Source organism: Amia ocellicauda, chromosome 4, assembly GCF_036373705.1.
Source record: "Amia ocellicauda isolate fAmiCal2 chromosome 4, fAmiCal2.hap1, whole genome shotgun sequence".
In the NCBI taxonomy this organism is placed as follows: Eukaryota; Metazoa; Chordata; class Actinopteri; order Amiiformes; family Amiidae; genus Amia; species Amia ocellicauda.
This window is the reverse complement of record NC_089853.1, coordinates 34,820,213-34,837,567: the sequence shown is the minus strand read 5'-3', so window position 1 is coordinate 34,837,567 and position 17,355 is coordinate 34,820,213. Positions and strand designations below refer to the sequence as shown.

Below are 17,355 nucleotides of genomic sequence, written 5' to 3'. Positions count from 1 at the left end.
TTTCCCACTACAAAATAACTCTGTCACTTCTAATTCCTCCAGTCGACATCATGTGGTTGTTTACTGTTGTGCTGTAAACTCTGCTGCTCGTTTCCACAGCAACCAAGCCATACCGCACTAGACAATTAAGGCCTTTTCATTTTTTCAATAATGTAGGCAGAAATATGGTGCTATTGTATGAACTACACAGACACACACTTGATGCAAATATATACATTATTTGCTATTGCTCTATGTAGCGCACATACACAAACCTACCTGTTTTCAGAACCTGTAACTCATTTTTAACAGTGGACAATTAACCCTGGTCCTACGAAGCGAGACTCTTTGGAAATCAGTAGGAGACTTAATGCAGGATTAGTATGCACTCTCCAGCTGTGATTAGCTAAAGACACTTTTATTTTAATCTTTTTACCCTGACACACTCTTCGCCTTATAAAGCTACCAAGGACAATCAAACAGCTTAAATGCACCAGCTTTTTCAACATAGAATATATCAAATTGAATATATTTTTTTCTAAAATATAAACAACCAATTTCAAATTAGAAGAGGACCATCACTAAAAACTGTGTTGTTACTTAAAAGAAATGTAAATGTAGGTAAAATAGGCATCGAATATTAATAGTAGGGAGTAATACTTATGGCTTTACAGGACTGGTGGTGAATGTTTCCACTTGCTATGAATTACCTTGACAACACATGTGAAAAATACCACCCCTCAAAAGTGAACACAATTTGTGTTAAAATTATTAGTTTAACATACCTTAGCCTGTACTACAAGGGGGGAGGGGGTTGTGTTTCCAAATCCTTTGACCTTGGGAGAAGTTGCTGCTATTTCTGGGCTACAGATATGTATTTTTAGGGTTCTCGGTTTTAAAAGCGTGTTTCACTAAGAAGCCATAGAAACAGCTTGCCAGGTTTCTCACTGTCACAGCTCCACGGCCTCCCTGTGAGACTAAACCACGGGATCACATGACGTGTAAATCAAGTGAAGAACTGAGCACATCGCTGCCTTGTGTCAGTGGGGATCTCTGCGGGCTGCTTCTCGATTAGAAAAAAAGCTGAGCAAAATGTTCGTAATCAGGCACAATCTTTTTTTCCCTTTCCCAAGAAGGATTAACTTGATTGTACAACAAGGCAAAAGACCAAGAGTTATCAGAAACTGCCCAAGGCTAGAGCTATTATTACACTCTGGGAGGCCTAGATGCTATTTCAGTGTTCAATGTATATTTGTGTGATTTCCCTATTTATTTTTAGCAAGTGCTTCCTTCAGTATTTTCCTTTAAACAGATCTCCCTTGCTTGGAATCCCACGTTTGTTGTTGATCCTGCAGACTGACAGTGCAGGTTAATCTTGTGAATAACCTTTTGTTTTCCTGGAAAGCACATCAGCAAATCACACTGCCCTAACTGAAGGAAAGCTGCTAGTATTTGTTTTTTGATCCCCTCCACTGAGAACCTACAATATTTCTAAAGAGACAAAGCTTTTCAAAAGTAATACCTGCCACTCCAAAGACTAAATTAAAGAAAACAGGTGTATTGTATGATCCTGAAAGAAGGCATCAGACCTGCCAAATCTAGTTCTTTCAGGGAATCAGTTTTATTTGTCAATATAAATCAAGAAAAAATAAGCAGAAAACAAGTTGGATTGTTTTCTCTCATCTACCTATTTCACATATACTATTGAGCAATCATTTTCTTAAAAAGCGATGGTCATTCAATTACATCAAGTCAAATACATATTTTTGATCTACTTTTTTGATTCTTGATTTGTCTTTGGAGGTATTTAGTTGTAAAAAGATACAGGAAACTTGGTTTCAAAGAATCTCTCCTGTTAATTGAAATTCAACTTAGATTTAAGCCCGTCTATGAAGATAACAATCCTAAAATGAAAGGCATGTACACTATTCTGAAGCAGCTGCTGTGAATCAGAGATGTCATAATAATTCAGAAGGAACAATTCAGTAGCACAAAGAGCCTGTCAATGCTTAATTCATAGATATAGGAAACACAAACTTAACGTTGCCTGTAGGAAGACACTTATTGTAGTTACTTCTTATGTTTACTGTAATGAATGTATTTCTGTGCAAACTGCTTTGAAACCCTCAAGATATGTCAGTTGATTGAGCTTACCAGATACACACAAACATTCTTTTCCCAGAGACATTACAAATAAGTGTTTTGCAAACTCATCTTAATTTAACAGATTCAATGCGAATAACACACTTATGTCTAAAAGTGTATTTGATGCAAATATTTAATATGGCCACTTACACCATCTAAAGCAGCCTGGTACCTAATTGGCAATCAAAAGCTAAACATGTCAGGGGTAAACAATATTTTTTTCCCCTCAAAGTTTTAAACTGGCATCTTAAACAACATCATAACCAACTGAAGCATTTTACCTGTTGCGTTCTCTCTTACTGTTTTACCATAGATGCAATTGTGGCATATTAAATAATCAATACAATTACATGTTCAGTGCTTTATTTCTTTATCTATCTATCTGTTTGTTTGTTTGTTTGTAGGGTTTGATTTCATGTACACTGCTAATGAAGATGGAAGCTTTGGGATGTTCTCAAAGATATGCAAACAACCTAATGCTATAACTTAATTGGTCCTTCCACATGCTTACTGGAAATTATACAAACTCCCCTCTTAAGGAATTTGTGTATTTATTTTTCCAATGGATCTTCCAGAGGACAGCTGTGCTAGGGAACACACCCTGGGGAAATTCTTCAGTGAAGAGTGTATAGTGCTGTTGAGAAGTGTGGGACAACCAGAGAAGACAGAGACTCAGGACAGAATCCCCTGCATGACCACCAGCTACAAATGCCAAGGTCGGCTTGAGTAACTATCATAGCAATCTAATGAGGACAGCTGACTCTTAATGGCCTCAACTTCAACAGTGTGCCACAAAACACACACACACACACATATATATATATACACACAAACACAAAATAAACTTGCACATAAAGCTAAGCTAATCATTCTTTAATCTTTTTCTTTAGTTGTGTATGTATTTAATTATTTATTACTGAGGTGGAGGCAGACAACATTCCCAGACGCTGATAGCCTTTATTATTCTGATCTATTAGGGAAAATTGACACATCTATTCTTGACTGACTCAATTACAGATGAAACACATGTCCGCGCCATTGCATGTCTAAAGATAAGAAGACAACTTGAGCAGCCCCACCATGGAATGTCCTCTTGCCATTAGCAGTGAATGGGCCGAACAGACAGGGCTAACATGATACATTATACAGGACAGGCATCTCCATCCCGATATAGAGTCTACGACCAAGAGCTTCCAGTCCCAACAACCTGTCTCGTCTCTTTGTGCACAAGCCTATGAAAATAAACTCAATCACGTCTGTACAAATAAAAGAAATACATCTAAATCTCTTGGCACTGGACCCTGGGCAATGCACATGACACGAAGGAGTATTTTAAAAGTGAAAAAATGAGATCCAGTAGAGCTCATTTTTAGATGATGATTTTTAGACCACACTGACATTTACTTTTGTATTTTTTAACAGCTTTTAAAGAGTCCTTATGAAGACTTATGTGGATACTATGAATGTCACATACTGTTCAGATTGACCACTGAAGTGCAGTTTGTGTTATGCCTTCATTCCCTTTTAATACAATAATAAAAAAGCATATGTATACTTGTTGAAAGACACATCGCATGACTGACATTTTCTTTTTTTTAAACAAACATTATTGATAACAGAATCTGAAGCCACCAATTGCTTTTATGATCACTTTTATATAGTTTATATGAACTGAATGAGAATTTGTCCTGTTACACACTTTACTTAAAGTCTTAATTAACTGGTAATATAATATGTATCTAACTGCTGTTTATTTAATAGTATTTATTTATTTATTTATTACACTTTTGGTTTAATTGCTAATTAATACATTACAATTACATTTTAATGGTGAGTTTATTTCCTGAAGAGAAATGTCTTTAAGAGTGTCTGGTACTTGTTCCTTATTCTTGCCATTTTAAGGACAATTGTGAAAGACATTTGCTTCAGAAACTATGTGCTGAAAAGATCAATGTATTAGTATTACTTTCATAATAAGCATAGACTTCTCTTTCAGTTTGGTTGCTATTTATTTTGGATTTGTCTTTTGACACAGGAATTTAAAGAGATTCAAAATGTCAATTTATTAAGCTTCCTCTGCCATATTCATTAAATACATCATTAATACAGATAAGAAAGTGTGTGCATAAATACCAAACCTCTCCAAATGATAAAGCCTTATTTGTAATCAGGAGGGCACAGCACTGTTTTTCAAATCTAAAAATAAATAAATACATAAATAAATAAAAAATAAAAATCATCCTTGAGTGATGGATCTATTGTCAATACAAGTCTGAGTGGGTTTGAAAGACAACTGTTATGTAGAAGCAGCGTTGTGACTGTCTAAGACAATACAAGTCATGGGAATTTCTGAAGCACTGCACGATGAGAGAAATCAAGAGCAGGTAACGGGAACTGGGAATACTGAGAGAGACACAGTGTGCGCGAAACCAAGTGTTACAGATCGCAAGGGAAATTAGTCCAGGATTAATATCCGCTGTATTTTAAAAAGGTGATCTTACCTATAATATTATGACACAATAAATACTAGAAGTGAAATAGGAAAGATATATTTCACACAATATGTGTAGAACTGAAGCAGGTGGCACACATTTGGATTTCATACTGGTTCACTCAGTCAGTTCAGACTAAACGGGACAGGCGCCAACTCTTGCAATCATCAGCAATTTATATGGTATGTTGGGCAATAAAGAAAAGCTGAATCAACTCTCCCCCCCCACCGCATGTTGAAATCAAGACCAAGAAAGGGACTCAGGAGAAGGAAATCCAGTGTGACCCACCTCATATAACGGAGGGATTATTTTTATGTAAGATTAGAATCATGACAAAATCACGGTTTTAATTTAGAAGGGGGGGGTGTCTTTAAATGGAGCCTCCCTAGAGAGCTGCTTCAGACAGTAGAGCTGCGTAACTAACCATGTGTACCCTTCAGCCATCTCAAATGTCAAACAAGGCTTTATTGGATCACTGAAGGAATCTGGCCCCTCGCCAGCTGAAGTCAAGTCACTAAGTTAAGCATTTCCCAATTAAAATTTAATCTTTTCTTCGTGTTGTCGTTTGTGCATATTAAACACAAATTAGGCCTCTGCCCCTTTTAGATTAATCTTTCAAAGTTGGTTAATCGCCCAGAATTGGGAAGCCTGCAACATCGCTAGAGCATGAAGTCAGCGGTGTACCGCTCGGTCTAGGAGCGGGCCTGTCGCCTTCTACACAGCTGAGAGACTTGAGAGGAGGGGCTGGCGGCTGCTAAAGCCACAGTGCATTCATTTTATTCATTTGAAAAACTGATCAAAAGCATCCAGTCTACTATGGAGACTTCGCACTGGTCGAGAAAAAAAAAAAAAAAACTGTATACCACTTCAATAAAATTGTAGAAGTCTTGGATGGTGTAGCACTCTGTTGTGCAGAAACAGGTTCCTCTCTCTGTGCCAGCTGGTCCCCATGTGACTGCCACCATTATCATGGTATGTTACAGGCTGAGGTATTCAGCACTCAAGTTGCTATCTGTGTCTACACTACAGGCACGTAGAAACCAAAGAAAGGTCTGACTTGTCTTTGGGGAAGTTTTAAACACTTCAAAGCTTTATAGACTTGATTAAATGAAGGATTTCACACCAACACATTTTCCATTGAGATGACTGGCTCCCAGCAGAGATCATGCCTCAGTCCTGGGACCTGTTTCCTCACACAGCTTACAAAAAGGATGCCATAGTTTTAAAGAACATGTTCTTCTTCAAAGTAAAGCATCGTTGTATCAACACCGATTAACTGAAGGTCTATCTTAAAGATATTTATAAACACCATAGAAAATACATGCTGGTCACTGCTCTTGACAGTGTAAGTGTGAGTGAAGCCCAGGTAATGTAGTATACTGACCTCAACTTTATAAACAGTCCACCACTGACAATATTTTCTACAGTGTCAAAGTCAGTAGCTTTTCACATCTGAAGTCATAGACCAGAGATCTGTTCTGTGATCAATTTTGACTGATCAGATTTTAAAAACATTAAATAGAACTATGTGAGCTTTAAAGTGGCACGTAAAAAGGCAAAGAATAGCTTTGGGGTTGTTTTCTTTTCTTGCCATTGTATTTTTTTTAAAAAGGACAGTGCAGGGTTTTCTTTTTTTCTTATTTAAGAGTAAATTACACCTTGGAATTCTATTCTGCAATCGCTGCACTCTCCTCCCCAGAACATCCGAAGCTCCTTTCAGCCTCATTCAAATTATTTTGAGGAGTATAATTGATCAATCACGCTAATTGAACATTCTGGATGGCTCGTTCACAGCAGCAGATGTGCCTAATTTGCATTCATTAAGACAGAGACAGCATTCTGAGCAGTAGTTCTGGCTTTGGCTGACATTAACAGTTGCTGTGGTTTTTTCTCTTCTTTTTCTTGCTTTGTTTTTATATTGTCGTTTGCAACTTTTTTTTATTTTTATTTCACTCTGACACAAGGGAAAGAGTAAGTCTTTAAACCATGCCGGGAGACAAGTATCTCTCCCAAAACATTGCAATAATTTACGACATTTTGTTTGCTTTTGTGTTATTTCTTCTTATCCATGTATTAAGCATTTGGATGTGTGTCTACTTTGTATATGCTCTTTGTGTAGTGTTTTGTGATGTGCTGACTAGCATTAAGAATACTTTTCATTTCAGTTCCCAGAAATGTAATGATGTCTTTAGTATATTTCTATAGATAGAGCATATATATTCTATCTATCTATGTATCTATAAAGATATACATACACAGTAAAAAGGAAGCAGCTGTGTGCTTCAAATGCATTTCAACCTTGAAGATACTTTATCACCTCAGAGCTTCATTAAGGATGTGGTACATATCATATGAACAGTATAATACTGTAACCCAAAAGCAGTTTAAGGGCTTTCATATAGATAACCCTGGTGGGGAAGACATGTAAACTACGTTGATAATACTAAATAGAAAGACGTTATTGGGTACAGTCATCACCAAGTAATGCACTTAAAATGATAAGTTTCCACATGTGTTTATGGCTTTGACTGTTCTATATTACACTACACCTCTCTCTCTTTTTTAACAGCAGCACAATTTAGACAGCTTCTGTCTTTTGACTTCTCTCTTGCCAGGCAAAATAAAGAAACCAAAGTTTTAGAACTATTAAAAACCATGCTTGAATTCAGACACAAGTAGTCACAAACACAATTGACACACAAACACAGACACGTCACTGGTTTAGTCTGAGGCAAAACTGATGTGATCCTTATTGTCAACATTGAACTCTATATGAACTCAAAATTCCCAGAATGATTATTTATTTAAATAAACGACACCTCAAATCCCCTCACCTGTCACCGAACATGTCTTTCTATCTTAAGTTGGTTCCTCTCACTGTTGCATAGGCTATGAAGAAACAAAACTTAATGCCAGTTACAAAGGGGAGTGATTTTAAGACTTAAATTCAACCTGTAAATTGGCCAAAGTGATTCTTAAAAACCCACCTATCAGAAAATCAATACACTCAGAACTGTTGTGCCTGATTGCTCTTCAAATAGGACCGAGTAGGTCAAAGGGGCAGATGTTGACTTGTGCAATTGCTACTGTAATGTGTTGATAAAAACACAGACATACACTTTAATGGTTTCCTCCATGCGTGCTTGTGTCCAAATTAAATAACTTGCTTTTTTAAGAATACAGATTAAACAATACCTATATTATAGTTAAGTGGCAGGAAGTAAAAAAACAAATGTGGTAAGACAATAACATTACAATTATGCACTTTGGTCTGGAATATTGAATTTGTACCATAGAGTTTTAATATCTGGAGAAGCAAGAACACAAAAACAAAAAGACATTTTCAAACGGACATGACCAATCTGAAAATTTACAAAGGCAAACCAGTCTAATAGTTAGTCTGCTTTAAAATGTGCAAGATCATGAAGTGACATTCCAGTTCATAGTTTTTTTCTTCTACTTCAGTGATACTGAAAGGAAGGTTTAGAGATAATGGGCAGACTCCTTTCAGAAAGATACTGAAATGTACAACTGCGAAGGCTCTGCAAGATTAGATCTTGCAAAGTATGAGGTCACATGAGTATCGGAGGGAAAGAGGGGGGATGCATCTTCCTCTGAGTTATAAGCGAGACCCTTGCAAAGTCACAGTGTGTACATAACACAACAATCTGTTCATAGTAACCGCTTGTAATTCCATGATGGCGGTAGGTACAGTCCCAGATTAAATCAAGAATTCAACCCACCCTTAATACGCAAATCAGTGTGCTTGTATTTGCTTCCAGGTTTCAATGCATTTGAAGAAAAAAGGAAATAAAAGTCACCATGAAGGAGCAGGTTTGTAATCTGTGGTAGTTGGGTTAATGAATTGTTCAATACGGTTTAATTTGATATTAATGGGAAATGCTGCAGGCGTTGACTTGTAATGCATAGTTGCAAAAAATCATGCAGTACATATAATATTGGACATATTCTTATTGCTGCCATAGTCAGTACACATTATTCCAAAAAACTAAAACTAAAAAGGCTATGAATGCCTGTTCTGCTCTTATGACGTTTGTATAGCCTATTGATACTGTTTCATACAGCCTTGTCAATATCTGTAACCTTAGCTTTTTATATTGATCTGATACATTCATGGCATTAACTTGCTCTGTGCAAAACATACAGCACCATTATAAAGTAGATTGGGCTGTCTGCCTTGTTTTTCAGGAGTAACCATTCATGAGCCAAGCACCGCAAATACCAAGGAAATGGGCCAGAGCATGGGACCTAATGGCCTTGCATACCTCTTTCAAAAGCAGAGAGCTCTGAGAAAGCCACTTTCAAATCTTCCCTAGAAATTTCAAAATATGCTGAACAGATTGGTTTTGTTCTTTAATCGTGAAGCATTTTAACAGAGCGCTTTGTATGTGCCAAGGCTGCACACAAACAGAATGATCACTGATCACATTGATTCATTGCTCTTACACAGAGAACTATCGCTAGATTGCAACACAGTACAATACACACAGATTTTGTTCTAAATCATACTGATTTCCTAAAATATTTATATGTGTAAACTTTATTGTTGTTCCTCTTAACAGGCTTGGGAAATGTCACCCATACAAATACCATGGATTTCAAAACCACATTAAACAAAGGAATGCCTCCATTACCATTTATTGTTGATATTAGGCAGTGTTGAATTTGTCTATATGGAATACTGATTTATTTGTTTCTCAGAGACCGGAGCACGAAAACACACTTGTTCCAAAGAAAGGGGCCAGTAAACCAAGAGGTCTGCTCTTTGCATATTGGTAGTGTTATTTGCAGCTTGCAGGTCCAGTATTTAAATAACTTTGCAGACAACCATTTTACTACAGAAACATTTCAGGTACTAAAAAGGAGCCATTTGTATATTCAGCTCAGGAGACAAAGCCTGGGAGAGGGTTTAAACAGAGTTTTTAAATCAGCTTCCATATTTGCATTTGTTGGTATAGATATCAAATAGGCTGAAATGGATGTTAAACACACCCGTCCATGTCTCCCTTTTTCAGTATGTCATGAATGCATTTTGACATTTTGTCTTTTGAAGGTAATAATACTCTTCTTGAAAACAAAAGCATTGTAATAGCAAAAACAGATCTGCACACTTATTTGAAATGGCCTTTAGTCATTTCTACAAATGCTATGTGCATCGAATGTGTCTTTTATTCAGAATGACAATCTGAGTTGGCGAAACAACCTGAGAAAAAACGAAACAAACTGCCATGCTCCAGGAAACAGTGCTTGTATTTCTTCATGTACAATGTGGGTATAATTAAATAATTTTAATTACCTGCAGCAGCATTTTCATTTGCAGTACAAACAAGATTTAATTCTAAAATGTCATGACAGTTATCAGAGTACCTCTGCTGCTATGCTCCATCAATTGCCTTGCTATATTTGTTCAATATTTGAGCTTCCTTCCTTTCGATATGCTCAACACTGTATGAAATCAAAATGGTCTCAGCTTACCAAGTCCAGACATGGCACTGTTTCAAACATTAGCTACATATTGCTAATCTGTCATCAAACCATTGTTTTGAATAAGACACTTGAAATGTAATTGATAAATATTTTTTGAAGGAAACTTTCAGTAAATATATATGACAAAACATTATATCAACTCTAAGAACATTATATCATCCCTTGTAACCTATGCATATCTTATAAATGCATTATATCAGTTTTGTGGTATAATGGTGTGTTTATGCAACTATTCTTTCTTTGATTATATGGACACACTCAAAAAAAACTTAAGAACAACAACCAAAACAACAACAAATACCTAACTAGTCACATCTGCTGTTTTGAACTAAATGCACTGACATTTGTATATTAGATCTCTGCAAATAAATTCAGCCAACTTGATCACTGATAAACTATGAAGTGGTTCTCGAACCACCCACTGTGTTTATCTTTCCCCGAAAGGTCAAATGCTTTTCACATCTTCTGAAACTGTGCTTAGAAAGAGGCTGTAAACTGTCAAAATGCATGCTGTGGAAAGTAAAGACCGTCAGTGATCTATACTCCACAGCATTAAAGGAAGCATTTGTTTCTCCACAAATTGGTGTGAATCGTTCAACAGAAAATGGACATTGAGAATTAGGACTATGGTGGCCAGCTAAGAAATATGTTATTCCACTGATCCCATGAAGACACAGCAAACTGCCAAAATCTGCACTTGTCTGCTACAGACAAGATCTCCCACACAGGCACTGTTTTTAGAGCGCTAAAAACCTTCCTTTAAACTGCAGCATTTTCAATTGAGACACTGCTAACTTTAACTACAGGGGGATTCAGACAGGGTCATGAAGGGAGACTACCATGCAGGAGTTTGCCCGTTGTCTGGAATACAGTTTGTAGATTCCATCCCTGTCCCCAACTCCACACACCCCTACTCGCCACTGCCTGGTCAATCATTTGTTCAAGTCTCCAGCTCTGGAAGAGACGACCTCCATAGCCCTGCGTTGGTTATCAAACTGCGCTTCAGGCACGTGTCCGTCTGTGGAAAGCACTGCATCTGTTCTCCCTGACTGCAAGGCCAGCCCTTTATCTACAGATGGTACTACTGAGCAGGAATGTGACCTTTGTGTCGGCATCTCACATGTAGCAGGAACATATGTTGCCCGATGCAGCTGCAAAACTGGATGCTTTTGGTCGTGAAGTGAAGTGAGGGACAAGAACCTTTTGCTCAGTCCCATTCATCTCTTTAACTCAATTGATCTATTTGGATGTTTAAGTATCTCCATGTGAACTGTATTTCCAAAATTGGGGTGGGGGGGTTGAGAGCAAGGTTGCTGAGGCTTTATGGAGTATAGACTGCTTTTGTTACTGCTTTAAAAATAAGGGAGACCGCTATGGGCACCGGACAGATCACCTGACTAATGGTAAACTTACTACAAATGATCCACATGTACAGTACACTGGGGTGTTGTAAATGAGACCAGTGAAGCTGTCCACTCAGTAACTCAGTGGCACGCCTCACCTAAAGAGATCTCAGCAGTTTAATCTTTACCATGCAGACTGCAGGTAACCTTCAGTACTGCTTGTGTTAGTCTATTAATGTGAGTGACAATGCCAACACCAAGCTGGCTATATTTTAAGCTATAAAAAGAAGGGAGGGAGGGTTGTGTGTATTTAGTTCAGTCCAGGCCCGTGCATGCTGCTACTATTAGACAGAAAAAGCTGTTTGTTAATGGTTTATGTCAAAATACATCAGTGCTGTCATCCATCGGTAATCTCTGTACACTGGAAGTCCAACGGCAAATCCATTTACCCCATTACTTAAAGGCACCGCAACTTCCTCCTCAGAAGACTAGAGTAACCCCGGATGAATTATACGGAACAACAATAACAAAATAACACCAATTGCCTGCAGGAGTAATCAAATGAAAGAAAGGAAAAAAGAGAAAGTCCATGTCGTTCGAGCTTCATTGCCTTGGTCAGCTACAAGTAGGCTGCAGACTTAGGTTTGTCAGAAGCAAAGAGGGTTTAGTGTTTGTTTCTTTTTGTTTTTGTTATTTTAATTTTCACAATTCTCCTTCGTTAAAGATCGGAAGTAAGGCCTAAGTCGGAGTGTTACTTCTGCTCTGCTTCCTCAGTTGTAAACCTGTGCCACAAGCTAGCAGGAGTGGGCTAGCTGCACACATGCTACTGACTGAGTGAGCAAGGACAGATCGCTATTGTGCCACGGCTGCATCTCCATGAATGGAAAAGGGTGGCTACGTGGGAAAATGCAGTACTTCAACTCTTGGGCAGACAAGTGACTGAGCTCCACAGAGAGGCACTTAGGTACCCCTTTTACAGACACAAGCACCATCATCTAAAGCTTAGTATCCAGATAATAATCATGATCCTAAATCCGTCTTATAATGCAAACAAAAAAAACAACTAAATAAAAACAAGGCCAAAATGTAAACAAAACATATTCTCGTTTTCTGAAAGTGATATTGATTCTGTGTGGCAAGTTAGCAGACACAGATAAAACTATCTTTGTTAAATCGCTTGGTAGATTCCACTCGGAAAATGAAACAGAGTTGTATGCTGAAAGAGGAAGCAAGAAAGGAAAGAAAAAAGAACCAAAGGCTTGTGATGATTCTTGCTTGAAAGGAGATAAAAGTTTGCATTTTTGCTTGTTTTGTTTTTGGCTTGTTTTTTTCTTTTTGATGAATAAGAACCTCAGGGAGATAGTCAGTCACAGGGGGAAGGGGGTGGTGCTTCCCATCCCCAGTTCTCAGCAAACACAAACAGGCTCACTGTTATGAAAGCAGAATGTGGCAGAGGACTCAGACATCAATTTTTAATGCAGGTGAGGCCCGATTCCAAGGAAAGGGCCCCCGATGGAAGCGGAGGCCATGTGGAGTGCTGTACATTTACAGCTCTGTTGAGCAGGTAATTCAACAGCCGCAACGTCAGCATGAATAAGAAGTGGTAGGGCTGACTCCAGTACGGCCAGCTGGAATGTTCACAACTTTTTTGTTTTTGTTTTTTCTTTTTGTTAGGGCAGGTAATGTCTACAAGGCATCTCAGTCTAAACAAAACACTAGGATATATAATTTGGATATATATTTTTTTTTTTTCTTAAAGCAAGGGAAAGAATGCTCATATTATTCAGATTTACTTTGTTTAGAATACTGTTTATAGTTTTAGTCACCAAATTAGAAAAAGGTTGTACTTTACTACAAAAGGTCGAAATAATAGCGAACATAATTGTCCCTGGTCTCATAGGTGTGAGACTAGACAGATACATTCAAATATGATAACTTAGTTTGGAACAGAGGCGATAAGGAAGGGACTTGATACAAACACTAGGCACACTGACAAGGTGGTGAAAATGTAACTGAGAGGACAAGTTCACTACTGAGAAGGATGCTAGGAAGTTACTAGAAAATGCAGCTGTTTGGAAGAGATTTGGGGCAATTTGGAACAAGCTAGCAAGCCAAATTGTGCAAGCAGATTCCCTAAGACTCTTAAAAATAGATGAGATCCTCAGATCAAAATGCTACTAGCATCCAAGCAAAGCAAGATTGGGCTCCTGCTGCAGTTCTCTTGGGGGGAATATTGGAAAAACTGAGAGATAATAACGCACTTCAGAACAAGGGAGCCGCAAAGAAGCTGCTTGCGTTTTAATGTAAAATGTTTCATCAATGTTTTACAAAATAAACATTATTATTATTGTAGATTTCAGGCATTGTTCAAACCATTTTAGTTTTTTTTCTTGAATATGTTAAAAAGCAAAAGTTTGTCAGGGAAAGGTTTCTGGATCCAGTTAAAGATTGCAGAGAACCACGGTTCTCATTCTTTGCTGTGGCTCTTGGCAGGCGGGACTCGGGGCAAATAATTCAGCAGATGCATTATACTGCTTAACTGTGGCCTTGCACAGGGGGCTGTGACAGTCCTTTAATGTGCTGAGATTCAGTGTCATGTAAGTCTAGAGGAATAAGAGAAGAGGAAGGCTCACTTGGCCCTAGGCAAGAAATCTGACTGCTATGGTGACTTTACCTGGTTAGTTTATAATGCAATCCTCACACACAAAAAAAGGTTTACTGCACAGTAATTTCAAAGGAGGTAGTACTTTTGGAATCTGCTATGAAGCCAACTGCTTGTGTTGCATTTCATTGCAAATGCGGCAAAGTGAGAATTTTAATGACTATCATTTATTTAGTTAAATTACTGAGCTATGCAAGGCATCTGAGTATGGAAAATACATAATGGTCATTGACATATGCAACATACTTAAAGTGCAATGGTGAACTGTAGCAGAGAGGTGGTTGCCAGACTGGGAAAAGGTATCTTCCTTTAACTAGAATCAAATCTGCACTCTCATTTAAAAAGATTTGCACTCAGAGACAGAAATGCTTTGACATTGTCGAACTGATTGAGGTTCTGTTGCCCTGCATAAACTGCCTTTAATATTTTCTATTTTTTTTTTTTATGAGTGTTGACGCAAGGCATACTTCTTTGTAGGATGGTCCTGGAATTATGGCAGATTAATCTTAAAGAGCTCACCAAAGCCCTGATTTTCTTCTTCCAGCTAAAGTGTAAGACTCACTTACCTCCACGATGTCCGAGTTGGTTCTGCTCTCATGGGGCTCATTGTACTCTGTGTATTTCAGTAGAACTTTGTCCATGTCAGTGCTTGCGTACTGAAAGAGTTTGTTCGAACTGTTAAAAATGATCAACGCTATCTCACAGTCACACAGTACGCTCAGTTCGTAAGCCTTCTTCATCAATCCAAACTTCCTCTTCGTAAACGTGACCTGCAAGACAATCACACAGAGAAAAGTGTGTGTGAGATACAGGAACAGAACCAATGTAGCTGTAAATGTGTGCCACTTTGGCCACCATGTTTTGAATATAAAAAAAAATTCCCACAGCTCAATGCAAAACACCAATTCAAAAGGAAAACAATACTATTTTTATACATAAATCTGTCCAGCCTGTGTTGCTTTTCAGACTGGACTCCATAGCTAAAGTTAAGATACACTGAACTTGGAAACCAACTGCAAAGGGATCAAATAAACCCTAAATTCTTTAACTACCCAGATTTCTTGATAAGGTTCAGTACAGCTTGGGCTTTGCACGCCAAAACGTGGCATTGTTTTCAGACTGCAGCGCCGGCTTCTCAAGCAGAGCCACAGCTGCTGTACTGTCCCCCAGGACCTGAGTGAGGAGGATACCTTGCTTGTGTCAGTGGGTAGCAAGCACAAGGTCAGATCCGGCAGCACAACAAGCAGAACAAGCGTCTGTGGGAGAAAAGCCCTGCAGCTCCAGTAGGGACAAAGCTATAACTATAATACACCAACTGCCCTGACAGAGAGACCTAGGTAGTGGTGGGGAGGACATCTTGGGCCAAAATTACGAGTCTTGCGATCCATCGTTCCTGTGACTTCAGAGGGAAATTCCTCTGGAGATTGACATGGGTATGACTCCAGCATTTTTTTAAATTAATGTTATCACATTACTACAGGTTATTTTTCCACATAATTTCGGAACGATTGTAGCATATTAACATGACATGTTCAAAGTAATTACGAGTTGAGATCTGTTAAACGGGATCATTTTGTGATAAGTATTTAGGTGATAAGAGATTACCAAGTAATAACAAGACATCTAGTTATCTCCTAAAATTGTGTAATGAAATCAAGTAGCGCGACACAGCTCCCTGCATAATTCATATTTTAATTTTATGCAAGTGGTGACAAATTTCTTCCTTCTCCACTGTAAATGATTTGACTTTAGTTTGCTTAAAAATTTTATTCATTTTGTTTTAAAAATAATGAGACAAAAACTGAATTTAAAAAATGGCACAAAGTCACATGCTTAAAGTGTCAGTACAGCTGTTAAATATAGCTGCAGTTTTTCATCAAGTGTTATTGAGTTTGTCAGTCATTTGTGACAGCTTTCTTACTGAGATGTTGTCATGTGATGTATGCATAGCCGTGACCTTAAACTGACCCTACACTTGTTCCTTATCACCCTAGTCTAATTCTTACATTAAACAGTGTGTTGGTAGTTTTCTAATTAATATCACATGGATCAATAGGAAATTGGTCATATGGTCTGCTTTACCATTTTTATTTTTGTTCACACTGAAATTGAATGAATGATATGAGTGTGTGGTCTACAGACACACAACATTAGGTTTATGAGCCTTTGGGGTCCAAGACTCCCTGTATCATACCACTGATAGTGACACAGCAAAGAACTTTCACACTGTGCTCAAAAGTATTCCATTTTGTTTATTTGTTCCCGTACTTGTCCTCTTAGTTAACACATACAGCATCAGTCAATTAACATCTAAAAGAGAATCATTATTTGAATGAACAGTATTTATTCATTTAACAGGTAAGAACATTGAAAAATAATAAATATATATCATCAGGTATCATATCAAGTTTTAGTAATTAAATGCCATTCCCAGTCATTTGCACTATTATTTTCAAAAGCTGGAACCAATGTGGTCCTGTTTTTTTTTTTTTTTTTTTTTTTTCCCAAAAGTGATGTAATTTTGTGATATTATGTACATACCATGTAGCAGTGTGATAATCATCAGGAACATACATGAGAATTGTGGGTAACACTTCAGATTAAGGTGTTATCAATAAATTATTAGTAAATGGTTTATAAAACAGATAGGAAATATTAATAAATCAAAAAACAAAAAACCTTAAGATATGATTTAAAGATTTATGAAAAAGACTATTGAAACAAAATAGTGTTTTGCAATTGCCATTTTATTTTATTTTATCAGAAGGTTCATGACCCTGGATCACCTTACATGAAAATTGCAGAGTGCATCTCTCAACAGAAATTGAATTTGTTCATATTCTGAAATCAACAACCAACCCCGAGAGAATATCTGTGGAGCTTTGTACCATTCAACTGTAACTGACCATCGCTGGCAGCTACCTTGATTTACAAGCTGGGGCTCCAATTAAAGCTTTACAAGTAGCTGTAAAGTCACTACTTGTCCATTTGTGCAGCCCCTCACTCTGAGGGGTCACAGCAGCTACAGGCAGTGCTTTTATGGGTTCACAGTGCTGCTGCTGTCTGTCTTCTCTCCATTAATGCCAAGAGAACACTACAATACTAAAGCCCTGCATGGGTTGTTTTCCCCAACCTACATCAGAGTGTTTATTAGAACACCTCAGCACTGCTCATTCATTGACCTTTGCACACAAGCTATATATTCATATACTACAGAAATTAGTTA

General features: G+C 37.7%; 1 protein-coding gene across 19 annotated transcripts in view; it reads right to left on the bottom strand.

The window, feature by feature from the left end:
* The window catches only part of mef2aa (myocyte enhancer factor 2aa), a 141,478-nt gene that overhangs the window by 46,160 nt on the left and 77,963 nt on the right, over window positions 1-17,355 (bottom strand). For all 19 annotated transcript variants that reach the window (XM_066701961.1, XM_066701964.1, XM_066701967.1 and 16 more), the window contains one exon: window positions 14,696-14,899. In XM_066701961.1, the coding sequence (XP_066558058.1) occupies window positions 14,696-14,899 (204 nt within the window). The remainder of the gene's footprint in view (window positions 1-14,695; window positions 14,900-17,355) is intronic.